Raw genomic sequence first — 18,396 nt, 5'->3', positions numbered from 1 at the left:
TAAAGTGCTAATTGCCCCCAGAAAGCTTTTACTCAATTAGCTTATGGATGAATGGGGAAGTTTGATAACTTGGCAGTTATGCTTGGCTGACTGGGGGCAGCTTTAGACTTGTTGGAAATGTAAATGAAATGGCATTTTGCTGAGCAGAAGATGAGAAGCCAGTGCCAGGCAGGGCTGGGCAAGGGGTGAGGGAGGACGTGTCTGGTACTGGGGTGATGGTGGTGGTGAAGGGGTGGTCATCATCCCACCTCTGTATTGATGGTCACAGTGCTGCTCCAGGAAGCCAGGAGGCTCTTTTCTGTAAGGCATGGTGTGCCAGCATTTCCACAGGTATTCACAGTTTGTGTTTGCCTAGTGTCTCCTGGATTTTTGGCCCACAGGTCCATCCTCTTGAATGCAGAGTGCTTCATTTGCTTCTTTCTCTCCAGCCAAGTGACCTGCATTGTCCTAGAAGCCCAGCTCTCTCATTGATTGGCACATGGTCTGTACCATCATGAGGATGCAATCCATCGATTACTTTGAAAATGAGAATCAGAGCTGTGAGCTGCTGTTGGAGGCTGGCTTGCAGGGATCTGTGGCAGGGATTGTATAACCACATCCTGGCAGAGGAGCGATGACGCAGAGCTGTGCGTAGGGCAGAGGCACGCTGTGCTATGGATAGGTTCAAGGTAATTATGCCTCAACAAAACTACATGGGTTTTTTTCCCCTGCAGTCTAATTACCAACCTTCAGTTTCATCTCCTACCAGTAGCCAGCAATTTCTTCTTCTGCTTATCTGAGGGATTTAGAACACCATTCAGTCACTGCATTTACCCTCTTATCATGAAGCAGACCATGCAACCTTCTGACTTTCACTTCCATGTCAAAGGGAAAAAAGGATTTTTATGGTGTGCTGTTAGAAGCTGCTCATTTGCTGAGTTAAGAAGGGCAAACTTGTTGAGACTTGCTCTTACATACTTTAAATTGCTGATTGTTGCAGTAAAACACAGTTTGTATGCCCTGGAGTATAGTTGTTTTCCATAAAATTATCTATGGCAATACTACTTACTTTTATGACCCCATCTCTACTTGCAAGCTGAGTAGCCCTGAGCTTAGGTACTGTGTGCAAAGTCCACCTCTGGATTTCCATGTAGGAGGTCAGCTCTGAGTCAGGACCAGGAGTAATTCAAGAGCGTGGCATAGCTGCTGCTGTCTCTGAAAGAGGACAGCACATTACTGTTTCTCCTCTGCCTTCTACCTTTGCATTCAGGAGCTTTGTCTTGCTGATCCTCTTCTAAATAGTGTAATTGATCTTACTTTTTTCACTACTTGCTGTAGTATGTATTTGTGCCCAGAGCTGACACAAAGGTAGAAGTTTGTTAATTGTCTGATTTTAGAACCTACTGTATATTTTTGCCTTTGTTCTGCTAAGGTTTTAACTGTCCAGTTTATGATTTCACAATGTTAAGTGTTTGTCAGTAATACCACTTGACCATCTCCCATCCCTTCAGTAGCATCCCTTCCTTTCGCTTGATTCCTTTTTGTGTTCTGCACCCTGTGCTGGGGCACAGCAGTTTTGAGAGCATCACAAGCCACCCCTTGCTTCAGCTCCTACATGGAACTTCTATCTTGACTTCTTTGTCTAGGCCAACAGAAACCACTCACTCTTGCTGTGTTTCTGTGTTCCAGGAAATGTGGTGACAATGTCAGGGGTTAATTTCTGCAACATGGTAGCTGATCATGAAAGCAGGTATAGCTGAGCCACGTTTGGTAAATCCCAATTCTGTGTAACCAGTGGGATGATTATCTGCCTTGTGCTGAGATGCCTTTTAGCACACTGCAAGGAGCTTTAAAGCTGTAATTCAAGGCAACACAGAGTGAATTGCTTGATTGCAGTATTTTGCTTTTGCCCTTTTAAGACACTGTATTGTAGACTTTTTGATAGAAGCATATATTTAGCAGGTGCAAACTCACCATTATACATCTTGGAGTATTTTCTGGCTTAGATTGTGCTCCAGCTGCCTAATTCCTGACTGGTGAAGCAGAAAAGTGATCTAATGTTGCCGCTCTCTCCTTGAAGAGTTTCTCTTAGCTCAAGGTGAGGTGTTACACTCCCCTTGCTCTGATGCTCTTGCAAACAGATGAACTTTCTGTAAAATGATGGTAAAAGCCACTGTGGCTTCTCCAGGTATCTGACATTGTCTTGGTCTGTGCTCTGTTGCACTGTGTGAAATGTGTTGTGCTGTTCGGGGAGACTTGTGGGCTCTCTGTAAATGTGTGTCAAAATATTTGGGTTTTAGAAGAATGGTGGTTTGCTGTTTATCATGTGCATTGTCAGAGCTCTCTCCACCCTCTAAAATGTGGAGTGACTCCCTTTGCTTGGAGAAGTCTCATGCTGACTTGTACTTTCTGTAAGTATTATGACCAGAGTTAGAGTGAGTTTTGGCTGTTTGTAGCACTTCACACTGGAAGGTCATCCTTGGATTTCAGCCTTGGACTGTACACAGGCTTAATTTTTTTTTTCCCCCTCCTCCTTAAAACACCCTCCTGCTTTCCTTTTTCCTTAGCTTAAAAAAAAAATCTGTCACGAACTTTGTTTTCACATGGAGCACAGTACTTCTCAAATGTAAGAAATATCTGATGTTCAGCACTTTCTGTTTGAGTTAACTGACTGAAAACTAATGGCATTCAGGGTTTCCCAATCAGCTTGTAAGTGGTAACCAATGTCTTTCTGCTGTCTTCCTGGAATGGATAGTAGATAGAAATCTGTAAATGTACTGTAATTGTAGTTTGCAATGCACTGAATGTACATACATTGAAATGTTCAAATTAATTAAATCTCCTTTCTTCTGTTATTTTCTGCATGTGTGGAGCATATTTAGTGTCCTGGCTCTTATCTTACTTCTTTCCACTTGTTCCCTGTAGGAAGTTTTCTGGGCTGGTGGCAATACTGGCTTTTAGTGGTCACTGTTCCCATCTGCTTTCTCTCACTCCAAGATTTGTCCCTGTACAGTTGTTTCTTTGGCCTGTGTTGAGCTGGAGGAGGGAACAGGTATCTCCAGAATTGTGGTGTGTGTTTTTTGGACTATTTTTTTGGTTGTTCTCTCTTTTGTACTGTCAAACCATGGTCAGTTGAACATGTATAGGGCTGAAAAGAATTTTCTGTATTTAGTATCACAAAGAAAGGTGTATTTGAATTGAATATTGTATGGAATCTTCATACTGGTCTCATAGATGTATGACTTTCAGAGAAAGTGAGAACATTTTTTAGCAAGACAAGAGGCTTTTCCTGAGGCAGGAAAAATACCAGAATACTGCTCCCTATATTTTGATAGGTGGTGTGCTGTATCCGAGGTGCCCTCATGCCTGTGAAGGAGTTTCGGGGAGGATAATTGTGAGAAATGGTTTTGGAGTTGTTCCAGATGAAAGAACCTCTGAAGTGGATTACAGGGAAATAAAGGTTGTTTTTATAGCGATTTTTTTTTTTTTCATCTGGCAGTGACAGGTTATATTATGAAAGCTCCCAAGTGATGTGAGTTCCTAAATCCAATTTCTCAGAAGTGACTTGGCATCTTTAATTACGCAGGTATTCCTGGTGACTGCACCTACCTCATTGTGTAGGTAGGCTTTAGTGAGGTGTGTGCTGGTATCCAGAGGACCTCTTGTGAATGGGCAGAATGGTGGGGGCTCTGGTAATTATGAAGTGCTTAGGATCATTAAATTAGTATTTCTTGTGTATCTTACATAAACCTCCCATTTCATCCTGCTATTTGCTAGGTTTTTTTTGTGATCTTGCATGTGGTTCATCCAATAATGGTTCATCATATTCTAATGTATTGAAGATGGAAAGAAGCAGATGACTGTTTTCACTTGAAAGCTGAAATGCCTGCAGGGCTAATGTCACAGGGCTGCACTGGCATTAGCAGGTTTAAAACCCTGTCTGATTCCACACTCAGCAAGCGGCAGATTTGTGGCACGCTTTTCTGAGTAAGTGTGCAGTGCCTCTTAAATGTGGCTGGGCTTGGATTTGACAAGTAGCATTTTCTATAAGATCCTGATATTTGTGTATTTTCTCAGCATTGCAAGGATTATAATGCCAGGGTTATATCACTGTGTTAGCTTTCTGTAAGGAACTTTTGCTTCCTGGAAGAGACCAGTCCAATTCAACATTGCAGCCAGCACTTTGTCACAGTAGGTAGAAAAAGTTCTTTTGGAAATACAGTATTACTAAAGTTGTCGGGTTCTCAGGACTTCACAGAAGAAACATTTACTGAAGTATGTGCTAAGAGCTGGAAGAAGAATAATGGTAAACCAAGTTACTGAAAATGTCAAAGAGCTATTGCTAAAGGGTAAGTACTTCATGTTGATATTAGCACCTACAAAGAGTTGTAGTGTTCTGAAACTATCAGTGTATCTTCACTGAAAAATAAAGTCATAGAGCTTTCTGAAACACAGGATTATTAAAGCCTTCAAGTTGTGTAGGGTCAGACAACTTGATGGGTAAAGCAGTTCTCTAATCTAGTTTTGCAAAGTACAGTAGAAGTCTTTGCACATGTTTATTAGGGATAAATCCATGATCTGTGCTTAAATGTATACTTTTGTCCTCTACTCCAGCCTATCTGTTGCATAGGCTGTTGTCTGGGAAAGTTTGGCTGTTTCAAGCAGAGCACAAGCAAGTGCCATCTTTTGAACTCTGAACTGGTTCAGAGGAATGACTATATTATCAGTAATACAGCTTTTTGTTTTATTTTTTGGACACAATTATGCTTTGTTTGTGTCACTTTTGTAGGTACCATAACTGTTGCTGATGATAAATGTGTACTGCAGTATAGTGCCTAATGTGTTAAGAATCACAGCTTTACTAGTTAGGTAAAATTCAGTAAACTCAAAACTGTATTGACAGTGTTAATTAAGAGTGAAGTACATAATGTTATTACATAGCATAATAATGTTATAATAGTAAATGAACAGCATATACTATTAAAATGAGCATGAATGTCAGTAGTTTGGTGTTTAAGCTGCAGTTTCTGATGGAAATGTGTGTCTGGAGCAGGCATGTGAGTGTTCAGTGAAATTGGTCATTTGAGCCAGTGTTTCAAGTACAGAGGATCTCAAAGCTATCCAGGGAAAGATCTGTCCTTTCATTTTGCTCTGATTTCCTCTCATAAGCTTTATTGTTGCGTGGGTTCTTATCTAGTTTGACTTTGGCCTTTATTTTCATAAAATACTGGGTCAGCTGGGATTTTACAGCTTGTGCTTTCTGCCACCTTCAGTGAAAAAGACCTGGTAGCCCAAGGTCTTGTGTGAACTGGCATTAACAAGTTTCAATTTGTTATTTCCTTAGCAGTGCCTAGTTTGTAGTGTGAATGAGTTTTATCTAACTAGATGCAATGCTGGTTATTTCCTGTTTCTCCTATTTCTGGTGTAAATACAATAATCCTATTAAACCCTTCCCAATACCTAAAGCAGCCCAGCCTCAAAACAAGAACTTAGTGGAGTTTTTGAAACCTTTTGAGAAATGTTTTTTTCTCAGCTCAGAATGTCACTTTTCTACTTTTGTCTTTTTCCTACTGCAAAATAAAGAAATTGTTGTTTTCATTTTTGAAAAATATGAAAGTTAAATCTTGACTTTATGTTTTTTTCATGAAAAAAGTGCTTTAGGTAATACTGACTACTTTGTAGCTAAAGGGAAAATAAGTATTCCTTGTTATCAGATCCCATGATGTTAGCTGCCTGTTCTGCTGCCATAAATGAGTTTATAACCAGAATTTTCATTTCAGAAATTCTTTGTGTTTCTGGCTAGTTGTGTGTTGTCCATGGAGAAACAAGTATTTCTGATATGCTTTTTTTTTTTATTATTGCTTAAAGTTATCTTGATTTTGGACTGCTGCTGATGTTGGATTAGAATTTTGGCTTAATTGTTGAAAGTGAATAATTTAAGAAGCAATGTCTGATTTCTGTTAATGAAATGTCAAGGTAGTGATATCTGCAAAAGCATAATTATGCATTGAATTATTTGGTATAGTCTCATGAATGAATCAAGAAAAATGTTCCATAACACTCTCAGTTCTGAGAATGAATAGGAGTTTTGTTTAGTCCAGCCACATGTGAGGAACCACATGAATAGAAGCAGACTTGGAATGTATTTGAAATCAAATTGTTGTCTTCATGTTTCTTAAGTTTTCCTAAAATGACAGTATCTTGATTTACTTCAGCAGTACTCTTGGGTGCTTGGCTGCTGAAATGTGGAGATACCAGGGTTCTTGGACTGCTGGCAAAGTCCAGGAAGATTGTTGAGGTTTTTCTGTTTCTCAGTAATACTCAGACCTGCAGGTCTTGACGGCCTGTGAGTGATGAGCAGAGCACTCTGAGCATCACACAGCCTTTGGGAGGAACAGTAGGAGCAGTATCCTTGCTGACATCTGGGAAAAGGTGTCTCAAGAGCTGTTAAAAACAAACCAAACCCCCAAACTGTGATAAAAATGGACATGATCAGCTTTTTATATTAAAGCTTTCTTCATAAGGCTGTGAACAAATGCCCTCAAAATAATCTGACTAATAAAACCTGATTATGCAATAGTTTCTGTTTCTCCGTTTCTTTTTTTCCCCTGTAGATTGCCTACCTTGGGCATATTCATTTGCTCTAGGTCCTGTGAGAACTGTTAAGTGTAACAAACCTATTTTGATTTTGTGGTCAAAAATCAAAGTAAATTGTGTCTGAATTACCACTTGTGTAGAAATTTGCAGAACATACTGACACATGAAAATCTGAGAAAGCACAAATAAATCAGAACAGAACTAACTTGCTTTCCAAAGTGGGGTAAATTTTGCCTACCTTAGAACATCTGTAAATGAGGGTTTTATTTAGGTTAGTCTCTCTCTAGAGGTAAATTGCAGCATGTCAGGGTGCATGAACAGGAGAGGCACTCCAGAGGTCAGCTAATTGAGCTATCTGAGTGAGAAGTGAGCCTGTGTGATTAGTTTGCTATAAGAACCTGCTGTTTAGATTGCTCATGTTAAGGGAAACCCACAGCAAATGCTTGGGTATAAGCTCTGATTTCTATTAGATTCCAGTGTTGCTGGCAGATGCAATATTATAAGTATGTATATTTTTTTGTTGTAATTAAAAAAAAAAGTCAGATCAAGTAGTGTTCCCTGTGCATGAAAACGGCTCAGTTTGTGCCCTTACCTATCACAGATCTTGTGGCCAGTAATACTTGTGAATGTGTCTGAATAACTGCAGAATGTGGTGTTCGCTGCTGGACAGGCTATTTCATCACAGTGTTTGTTGTTGTGGTGGACACAAAGGTGTCTGTATATGCATAGTACAATTACAAGTGAGATACTAACTCTTACTCTTCTCCAGAAATTAAATTACATTGAGGAGAGGAGTGTTGGGCTGTCCTTTGAGCTGGTTTTCTAAGAAATACCTGCTGTTTGTTAGTTATAAAAGGGTAAATAAACCAATGTGTTTCTTGGTCAAGCTGAGCATTTCACTTCCAACTTTGACTTGAACTCTGATTTGCACTGAAATGATTTGAAGGAATTCAGTCCCTCACTTAAGACTTGGTACTTCAGGCAGGAGGATTCTGGCAGCCCTGCATGCCATCCTTCTGGGCCACAGCAGTGGCTGGAGCTTTGTCCACCTTCCTGCCTCCAGAGCGTGTTGGGGGCTGTGTTCCTCCTGAGATGCTGTGAGCTGGCTGTGCATGCCTCTGCCAGCTGCCATTAGCTCGGATAGGATGTGCCTGTAGAAGCAAAGTGGAAGAAGTTTCTTATCAAAGTTCAGCCCTCTTCAGAATTTCCTTTTTCTTTAATGTTTTAACCTTGCTGTAGCTTAATTGGCACTGCTCTGTGCATTTGTTATCTGTGTGGGCCAGACTAAAACTGGCCAGGCTCTGTCCATCTGTGCCTTCAGCACATCTTGACTTGCCAGGTGGATAAGGTTTCCATAAGAAGTAGGTGAGCATCTCTAGGTTAGTCATGTCCTGATGAAAGCATCTGTAGTTTTTTTAAGGTGTACTACTTTCTGCTTCTCTACCTGAATGTGGTGAAGTAGGGGAGTGGTTGTTTTTCATAAGGGAGTTTAGAAACCGGTAGTAGAGAAAAATAAAACCTCGACAGGTCAAGTCATGCAGCTGCTCTTGCCACCTTCTCAGTGATTATTTTAGTCTGACAGAATAGACCTTATCATTATGAAGCTTCCTGGTCTTTTATTGTGCCTATTGTTCAGCTTTCATTTATCCTCACTAAGCTGTCTTTTAGCTACTTTCATATATATCTTTTGTTTGTAATTCTCTCTAACTTCTGGTTTGCATCCCTCAGTTACTTGAGAAAACAGAATGGCTTGCCCAAAAGACTTGCATTCAGCATGCTCAAGCAGTGAAACTGTCTGGCCTAATACTCTTCCAGAAGGAATGCAGTAACATGAATAGTGTCCTCCGTGTTCTTAATCCTTTTAAAATTTATTTATTTATTATTTTTTTAACCTTTGGAGAAGAACAAAATAAAAACAGACAGTAGAATATCTGCTACAGTTTAGTCACAGTGTTTTTTCTTGGCTGTGACGCAAAAGTTTGGACATCCATTTGTTGCTTTTGTTCTGTTTCCTGAGCCTTGTGTGTTTGCATGTGTGGGAGCATGCACACTTGAGAGTTTTTGGTTTTGTTCCCTGGATCATCTCTGATGTTTAAGGAACTCAGGTGATCCACAGGATGAGGAACTTATTCTTTGGACCTGTGCCCATATCTGAATAGAATGTTCAGGGGACTATACTGGAGATGTTTAGATAAACTGTAGTTGAAGTGGTGGCTGCAAATAGAATTATCTGGCTTGGGAGAGAACTGGTAGCATTCAGAAACAAAATGCCTTAATTATTGAAAGATAATGAAGCCTGAGAAGCAATGAAACAAGTGAAGAGGAAACATTAGCCTACTTGGAATACAGCTTGAATACCTGAAAAATTTGAGATTAATTAGGGACTAAGGCAAATAAATTATTCTCTGTTGCAGAGTATTTAGCTCCCTCTTTGAGAAATGTTCCTTGCAAATCAATCTTGCATGATGAAAACTAACACCACATAGCTACTGGCCAGGACCAAAGACTTGATAACTAAGAATGTGGAAATCTGTGCGCATGTCACAGGATGGTGCTTGCCCAGGAGACTTCATGCTTCAGAATGTAAACCGTCCTCGGGTGAAGCTGGGGCAGGAATTCCCCAGAGTAGCTTTCCGAGGTCACATCCGCTCCCTTCCAAAGCTGATGGAGATAACACGCTCTTCCCATGCAAGTAAGTCTCTTTGAAGCTGCTCCTGTTGCTCATTGGCAGAGAGAATATACTGGACAATTTTATTTTTTTTCTTACAGTGTGGTTTCTGTACTGTGCTGCAGTCTTGGTCTGTTTTGTCAAAGTACAGTTGTTATTGTTGGTGAGGAAATGGTTATTTGCTGGAGGTTTTACTCCTGAAATGGAAACACAATATGAGAGGAGAGAAAGTGAGAGGAATGTTTTGATTTAGAACACATCTATAAAGAAGAGATTGCAATGAACATGCAGCTGTGCTGGAGATGATTTTTGTCTGTCATTTAATTAGCTGTATTTAAGTTAGCAGTGTAGGAGTCTTGAATTAGCACACACCTCTGCAGCACCAGTTCTGCCTATTGGTGGTGTGGAACTAGGATGTCATTGTAAAGAACTTGCATATAAATTAACACTGTCACTTCCTATTGAAAGTGTATGGTATTTGAGAGGGACTTTAAAGGTGCAGTTCATCAGATCAGCAGGAAAGTTCACTTTTATTTTTGCATTGTCTGCAGGAATTGATATGTATGTTACCTCAGGACAATGGAGCTAGTGCCATGAATGTGGTAAAAAGCCACTTGTACTTCTCTGTCTTCTGAACCATCGAGAAGAAAATGTGCCCTGGCAATTGCAAAATCAATACTGTATTTCCAGTCATTAGTTCTACTGAATTTTCTATTCAGTTTGGGCTTCCTGTGTGCAGGATAGTGTATAAAATCAGCATGCCAAGGGGTCACATTTGGAAGGAAAGTCTAATGGGCAGGGTCTGAGTGATGCTTGAACATATACACGGAGAATAAGAGAGAAGATGGAAGCTTTTTATAGAGAGAGAGAAGGTTTCTGAACAGACCAATTGTGAAAAATTCTCTGGTGTTAAAATGAAGATGTATCTAAAGAATAACATCAGTTAAGTTGAAGATTCATCTTAAGTCACTGGTCTTTGTCAGGCTCAGGGAGATACTATGAAGTAATCTTTCTTAACTAAGGAGAGGTTATGTGGATTGCAGTAACAAGGAAAAATCATGGAAATTTTTTAAACAAGATGATAATTCTTTTGCCCTTTCTTTTAAAAGAGCAAAAGAATTATCTTGTTTAAAAAAATGAGATTTAATGTATGATTGTATCTTGGTAACAGCGGGATTTTGTACATAAAACAGTTGAGAGTTTCTCTAAGTGTTACAAGTAAAAGAACACCCATTATACTGACGTGGTATGGTTCCTCATGGAAGGAGGGAAACTAAGACAGCAAAGAATTGCTTTAAAAATCACTCAGTGATAAAAAAACCACAAAACAACAGGCTGATAATTCAAACATTCAGTCACCAGAGCCAGTGTATAGGATTTCCTATATAGTGTTTATAGGATTTGAGGAAACAAAGCACAGTTGCTCATCACCTTGCTGTGTTTGGTAAGTGTAATGGAGAAGATACTGCAGAGACCAGAGTCTTGAAGAATCAAGCAGACAGTATTTCTACTGATGTCATAATTTGCACCATCATTTGTGTCCAATTTAGTGAGTAAAAGGTATATGGCAGATAACTCCATTTCCTCAGCAAAAATTGTAAATGTACTTTAACCACAACAGGATGGGGGTACTGCAGCACACACTGCAGCAAAATTGATCTGGTATATTCCAGTGTAGGCATAACAAATACAGCAAGCAAGCAGTTTTTGCAGATTTTAACCTTTGCTAAAGTAGATAACTGTTTGATTTCGATGCTGTGTCATTAAGCTTACTGATGTTTTTCTAGTAATGTAAAACATTCTACAATTACAGCAAAGTGATCCTCTCTTATGTGTAGGTGGGGTCAGCAAATAAGCTGAGCTGCCTTGTTCAAGGCAGCTGCTCATTACCATTTTGGGGTTAGTTGTCAGAGCTGTGAGAAAGGCAGTAGGCACACAAACTCAATAGGCTGCTCTTTTCATATATTTTTGGTCAGCTAAATATTTACTTACAGAAGCTTAAAAATCTCTCTGTTCTTTCTGAATATTGTTTTTCCAACAGTTTTGTGCAAAGCACCTGTCAGCAATTTCCAGAAAATTTTGCTGCTTTCCATGCATGCCTTCCCCTCAGTAAGAGTAGGACTGAATGTTCTCATAATTTTTTGGCTTATAACAATTACTTTTGTAACAGTTCAGTTTGTGCTGATCATTGTGTGTAGGGGAGCACTCTTCTCTTTGCCTGTTGGGTTCGTTTTGTGAGTTGATTCAAATTTCAAAATGCAGAGAGATTTTAATTTGGATTATTTTAAAATAATTTAGTGTAGCCTTATTGAATTGATTACTGTAATCATTGAAAAGATGAACCTAAAAATCCAGCTGTCTAATGTCTTGCTTTTGGTGTGTTCAGTGTACAGTATTTAAACTTGCAGTATTTTCATTTGAGATAATAATGTCTTTTTCTTTAATTTTTAATTTCTGTAGTGGTTACATCTTTTGTAAACAGAAAAAGATATTCCTTGGATTAATCCTTTCTTAAGGAGATACTCTTGGAAATCATTCATTTGTGTTGGCTGAGAGAGCAGGGAGTGAAGAGGTACAGGCAAAAGAAAAGAATTTTTGTTTGTTGAGCAGAGGGTAATGGGAGTTATAGGTCCAAGAACTTCTTTTGAAGATGGAAATCAATTTAATTTTTTTTTCCCCCTCAGAGGTTGTTTTAAACTATAGTGGCCTTGGTTTTTTTTTTTGGTTTTTTTTTTCCTTTTTTTTTGTTACTACTTGCTACAAAAAGCTCTACTGATCTTCCATCTCTTCTTTTTTTTTTTTTTAAACATTGTTCATTGCATATGGGAATGCTCTGGTTTTAATGTACCTGATATTAGGTTTTAATTTAGAAGAGGAGCCTGAAGAATGCACAGCTTAAGTGTTCAAAACACAGTGAGGGTAAAAGCATTAGGATGTTGAATGGGATTAGTGGGCACAGTGAATAACAAACAGCATTTAAGAACTAAAAAGGTGCTTTGGGGATTGTTTACCTGTATTGTCATGACAGAACCTCAGCTTTGAAGTGTTCAGTCTTACTAACTGTATCTAACTGGGCTGGACATGCAGCTCAGAGGTTGCTGTTACCATTAGTAGTGATTTTTAAATGCACAGGAGCTGTCCCATTGCTTGTCACTGTTCTATGTAAGAAACAGGTACAGAAGTGAGCATGAGAGAATAAAGGCACATATAACATTGTAGCTGTGACCCTAGTCATAGATTTACTTTGAGGTGACTTTTTGTTTTGTTTTAATGAAGCAGAGGAGTATAAATAGAAATAACTCTACCTTGAGTGTAACACCTTGATATTGCTAACATTGTATGACTTGAGATACTGAAAAGAAACATACTCAGTTAACCAAATGAGTTTATTCTCTATGGATTCTTCAAGGTTACAGTCTTATTCCCTGCTTATCAAAACATGCTTTTTTTTTCTTCACAGGTCATGGCAACCATAAAGAAAACAGTCCTTTCCTGAACAGTTCAGAAGCTGGCAAGGGAGGTGATTACTATGACAGAAATCTGGCCTTGTTTGAGGTAATTTCTAGCTGTTTTTTGTACTTCTAATGTGATTTGTAATCATTCATGATGGGAGGGATGGAGCACATCTTTCTCCCCCAGATCCCTTTTTGTGGGTGTCCATCTGTTGTCGGGGTACAGCAGGCAGAGAGATCCTGTGTGTGACAGAGCTCAGGTGTGATGACAGCTGGGTCAGTGAGGCAGAGTTATAATTCTGTGTATCTGTATAGCTGTATCCAGCTGGAAGTGAGGAGGGGCAGACACTCCTGCTGGAAGCCTTTTCCACGGGCACGGGCCCATACCAGGTGTGCAGGCTCTTCTGTGGGACTTAGCCAGATGGAGGATCCATCAGGACACCAGAGGCCATGCTCCATCCTGAACAGGAGGTGCATGTTGTCTCAGCCCCTTTCTGGAAGGAGCTGTAATCAGGTTTTTAAATGTGAACTGCAGGTCAGATCACAGGAAGGAATAAGAAAAGGAGTGCTTGGCTCATGTCATCCCTGTAGGAATGACCCCATTTGGGGTCAGTTTCTGCATCATGGACAAAGCACATAATGCTACTGATCCCACCAGAAACTGTTCAAGGTGATACCTAAAGATATGATAAAGCTGCAGACAGTGAAATCTTTGTCAATTGTTTTTAATTTCCTGTGTGGAAAGTTGTTTCTCTTTACCGTGCATTCCTTATTGTGCTATCTGACATGCAAGACTTTAATTTCAAAGAGAAAGGAAATGATTTTATTCTGGGACTTTTTTCATCCCCCCTACCCCCAAACCAGAAACAGAAATTGGATGGGATGAGTATAAAGGTGGGAGGCCCTCTGTACATGTGGGTTTTGAGAATTTTGTCTAGATCCACATGAATTAGATAACACAGTTTGGAAAATGCAATAAAATCATCAGAGTGCATTCATGTCTACAATGAGCAGAGTTTAATTACTAAAACTCTGATTTGTTTGGCAGCTTGACCTTTTAAGAAGTATATCTGTTGATTTAAGTTGACATTAGAGATACATGCAAGATACACATTCATTTTCTCACAGTTCTAAGGCTCAGACTTCTTCATTGCTGTAATTATGCTTTTCAGCACCTAAGGAGAATGATTCACATGGTGCAGACATTTTGGCATGGCCTTTTCCTATCAGAGTTGCCCTGCTTTCAGAAAATTAAAATCTGTCATCAGTGGTTCAGGCACAGTGAAATATTCAGTCAGTCCCTGGATGATTTTCCTGGTGTGGTCCCTGGTAGCCTCAGGCATGCCCAGGAAGGTGTGATCCCAGACTCTTCAGAAATGCTGTGAACTGCAGAAGTTGACTTGTTGTCTTCTTCCACAGGAAGAACTTGATATACGACCAAAAGTGTCATCTCTGCTTGGCAAGTTGGTCAACTACACAAATCTTACTCAAGGTGTCAAGGAACATGAAGAAGCAGAAAGTACTGATGGATCGAAGAAGAAAGTATCAAAAGTAAGTAAAGATTCTCTCCATGGCCACGACTGATGAATGGGATGATTCCCTGTGTGATTTTTGGGAAGCTGGCCTCCCTTCTGCTTTTTCTTAACCTCTCTCAGGAGCCATGACAATGTTGCAGAGAAATGACATAGAACCTGTAGGGAGCCAGCTGTTACCAGAGAATTGGGGCAGATGTGGTGGTTAAAACTGCGGTGTAATTCCTTATGCTTGGTGTGTATTTAGATAAGAATGGAAAAGGCTTTTAGTGGGATACAAATAAAAACTAAATTCCACAGCTTTTTCCCAGTGCTGTTTTAGCTGCCCAGCGGTATCTGACACACCCCTACAAGCCAGGTAGGTAATGACACAGGGTTTGTAGGAGACAACACCCATCTAGAGTGGTGGGTGGAGGTCAGATTGGGCACCCTGGGGCAGCTCAGGAACCATTCTGGTGTCAGGCACTTAGGCAGCTGAACTCTGCCCCAAAGCATCTGCATTTAGATGGCTGGCCTATGGGGCTGGCCCTGGAGTGGCTGCAGCAGGTGAGGTTTGGTTATTGGTAGCTGATTTCTCTCAGGAGGGCAGTGTTTAACTGCTCCTCTCGCCTCTGGCAGAGCCGCAGGTGCTTTGGTTACTGCTGCACCTGGCGTGGTTGCATTTTACGGCTTGCAGGCCTGTCAGCTTGTTTGCAAGTTCTCTCAAAAGAAAGATTTCCAAAAAAGCTAAGATAGCACTTGAGTTCTGCAGGTTTTATAGCACTGCCCTACCAAGTTTGAGCCATTTCAGAAAGAGATGGCAGTGATATTGTTGCAAATCAGTACCTCTCAAGCAGCATGCATGTTACCCCATCATGCTGAATGCCCTTACTCACACTCCAGTTCCTTACTCTGCAGTTTTACACTGGGAATAACAAAGTTGTTTTGTCAACATGAAGCTTAAAATTCAATTTTATTTGAGACCACACGCATTTCTACATTTAGGTATGATTCATGCTTGCATATTTTCAAGCTGTTTGCTGCCATTAAAAAGGACTATTATCTTTATTAAAGCTTTGTTTCTATGGCAAAATGGAGTTCAGATTTAATAACTGTGTTTTCCTGAATTATGCTTTCCCATGTCCCAAAAATGTGTGTTCACAGACTTCTCAGATGTTTTTTGTAGAGTGGGTTTGGTGACCTTTCCAAAAGTGACAGTATCATGCTGTATTAATATCGCAGTGTTTTCTGTGTAAACACTGCAGTTTCCTTAGGCGAACCTTTGTCTGCATGTCTGTCTCTGGGATAAATCACATCAGCTGCAATATCATAACTGCAGGTTGAATTTCTTCTCCCTCTCTTGCCATGAGCAATATAAAATTTTAAACATCATGCAGAATATAAGACGACGGAAAGCCTTGGCCAATAATTACAACCATTAAACCCAGGAAATTTAAAAACAGTAAGGACAAGGGTATGGACTGAAGGTATTCAGAAACAGTGCAAAGGGGATTCTTCTGCATACTTCTTTTTAATCATCTTTGAAGTATAAATCACTGTGCTGCTGTTAACTTATCCTTCCCATTTGAGCATGGGGACAGAAGTCTGGCAGTCCATTCCAGCACCAGCAGGTCTGCTCTAAGTGGATAAACCTCTGTTAGCCCACCCATTGGAGAGTGCTGCACTGGGTGGGCTCAGCTGGGTGACAAAGAGTGACCTGCCTGTCTCTTGCTGGCACTGGCATCTCATAGGCAAGAGCTGGAGCAAGGCAGATGAGCAGGCTCTAGATCTGATACTTAAAAAGGAACTGAGGAAAGCAACCCTTTCAATAAGTAATTCTCTGAGCAGGTAATACAGATCTCTCAGTGAGGACCTTTTGGGACCTAGCACAGCCCTGCCTGCCAAATCATATCCTTTCAAATTCATTTCATTTCAGTGCAAGACATCTTAATATGAACATACTATTTTGTTTCAGCAGCCCCACTAAATGGTTTTGGTAGTAGCATTCTCTGTTAAGTACACATCAGATAAAACTGACACAACTCCAATGTAATAAGGTAGAAATTGGGTTGCTTTTTCTTTTCTAAGTACAGTCTTGCAATAAAGCAAGTCACAGTGCTATAGAAATATCCCTTTCTTATGCTGGAAAAAAATAATAAACTGTTGTAGTTCATGTATCTTTAACAAAGCAGTTCATTTCTGTGCTGCTGTCTGTCCTCATGCTGCAGAGCAACCGTGAGAGCTGTCATTGCTGATCAATGTCCCTCAGCCCTGCAGCCAAGTGCTTTAATAACCCATCACACTGGCACAATGGAAATAGTGTCCTTCAGACTCAGATCAATATTTACATAAATTATGTGTCTGCAGCTGATGAGAGTGAGCAGAAACATGATCTGCATCACTGAAATTGAGACTATTTTCGAGATTTTTCTGTCCCTTCTTGGTTGTTCTAAAACGGTGCTCTTCAAAATGTCTCTCTTTTATTTCCTTTACACAGCACAGGGTGTTACATTTTTTCATGTGGGTGCTGTTGAGCATAATAATACCCTTGTTTCAGGTCACATTCTGTTGAAACTTCAGCACTGGTTTAGTATCACTTAGTGATGATTAGAAGCTATAAAAAAGGATCAAGTCACTGTAGATTACTGGTGTTAAATATTTCTGTGAACAAGCTGGTTCAAGTAATACTTGTAAATCATTCTTTCTTGTGAGTATTTTTTTTTTTTTTACAGGGTAAGATAATCCAGGGTAAACTCTTATGCCTGAAATACACTTAGTAATACTTGCTTGGGCAGACACTTGGGCATTTCCTAGGCTGCTCTGCTCTGCAGTGGCCTCACAAGTGTACAACTAATGCACAATTTCTCTTCCTTTGTGGTCGAAGCGAACTTGTAACTTGATAGGCTTAAGAGACCACTTAGGAGGGAGGGGGAGAAGGTGATGGAACAGAGGAGCAAAGCTGCAGGGACCACATAGGGCAGAAGACAGGAAAGACCTGAGCTAATTCTATGCAAAGGAAGCAGGTGTTGGGAGGTGTGTAAAGGGCAGGCTGAAATCCCACCTGCTTTTGTAGTGTGTGGAGGACTGTCACATAGAAAACACAATAACCATGGTCCATTTACTTCTCCTGTGTAGGAGCAACAGGATGGGCTTCTTTCCCTTTTCCAGAAGCCAGCTTTGACAAACTCTTTGACTCCTTTGCCCTGAGATACCCATACATCTGATAAATTCACTTGATGGATTCAGAGATGTGAGGGGGGGGCTGACGGATGAATGGTCAGATAAATGATGATAAAATTACGTGGAATGTGTCCTTGAGTGGCAAAGTGTGCATTAATGTGACAATGGGAAGCCCCTGTGCTGGGCAATATCTGCCCAGTGCTGGCAAGTATTTAGTCCTTTTTGAGTTTAAGTTGATGGGGTTAAACACACAGTGTGAATCAGATGAAAGTGTTGGAATCAAAAGTATCTACACCTTCCCTTCCTTGAGGAAACAAGTACAATATAAATAATACTCCACGAAGATCTTTCTCAATTATAGCACTGGAATAACTTAATAAAAAGTCCTTACCTTGCCCTGATCAGGACACTTATGTACTAAGTGACATTTCTGTTGCTGTCAGACAGCTGAGGAGCAGCTCTGCCCCTGCCTGCAGGTTACTCATAGGGTAACTCCCCTGCAAACCATCAGCACATGATTCTGTCACCCACTTTCCTTCAGGAGGTTCACCTGAGCTCTAGTGTGTATGAGAAAAGTCTGGTTGACTTGTTTCAGCTTCTGTCACACAGGGAATTCAAAGCTGACTTCAGAAAATTCAGTCAGCAACTCCTGGCACTTCTAACGAAGAACAGCTCAGATCATGTTCTTGGGCACAGTTTTGTTTCATGTCTGGCAGGGCGGGTTTCTAATGCAGATGAGGAAATTCTGGAATGTAACATGTAATTGCAAGTTGAAGCACAAAATTCCTTGGTTGTTTTTGCCCTGGTGATCTTACAAACATGTCATTATTTAAGGATTTTGTTTTGTGTAGTGAAGTATACTCATGAATTAACTTATGTAAAGTTTTTGGCAGACATTTTATTGCTTGTCTCACATGCTGTTGCTTTGGGTTCATGACTTCATTTGTCTATAAAGGTGCTATTTATTTTTGCATGTAGTTAATGCTGTGTGGGGTCAAATGTGAACAAG

The 18,396-nt window shown here is 40.2% G+C and overlaps 1 protein-coding gene across 7 annotated transcripts in view; it reads left to right on the top strand.

Annotated features, from left to right (window-relative positions):
* Nucleotides 1-18,396, top strand: part of SLC12A4 (solute carrier family 12 member 4) — a 43,579-nt gene that overhangs the window by 7,512 nt on the left and 17,671 nt on the right. For 5 of the 7 annotated variants that reach the window (XM_086847229.1, XM_086847228.1, XM_086847233.1 and 2 more), the window contains exons 2-3: nucleotides 12,705-12,799; nucleotides 14,116-14,247. In XM_086847229.1, coding sequence (XP_086703355.1) covers nucleotides 12,705-12,799; nucleotides 14,116-14,247 — 227 coding nt within the window. Of the gene's footprint in view, nucleotides 1-8,990; nucleotides 9,269-12,704; nucleotides 12,800-14,115; nucleotides 14,248-18,396 lie in introns of all 7 variants that reach the window. The other 2 variants (XM_023934752.2, XM_023934751.2) reach the window with 1 other exon arrangement.

This window comes from Cyanistes caeruleus, chromosome 12 (genome assembly GCF_971803275.1).
Source record: "Cyanistes caeruleus chromosome 12, bCyaCae1.hap1.1, whole genome shotgun sequence".
NCBI classification, from domain to species: domain Eukaryota; kingdom Metazoa; phylum Chordata; class Aves; order Passeriformes; family Paridae; genus Cyanistes; species Cyanistes caeruleus.
Note: the sequence above shows the minus strand (reverse complement) of the source record. Positions and strands in the feature narration are given on the sequence as shown.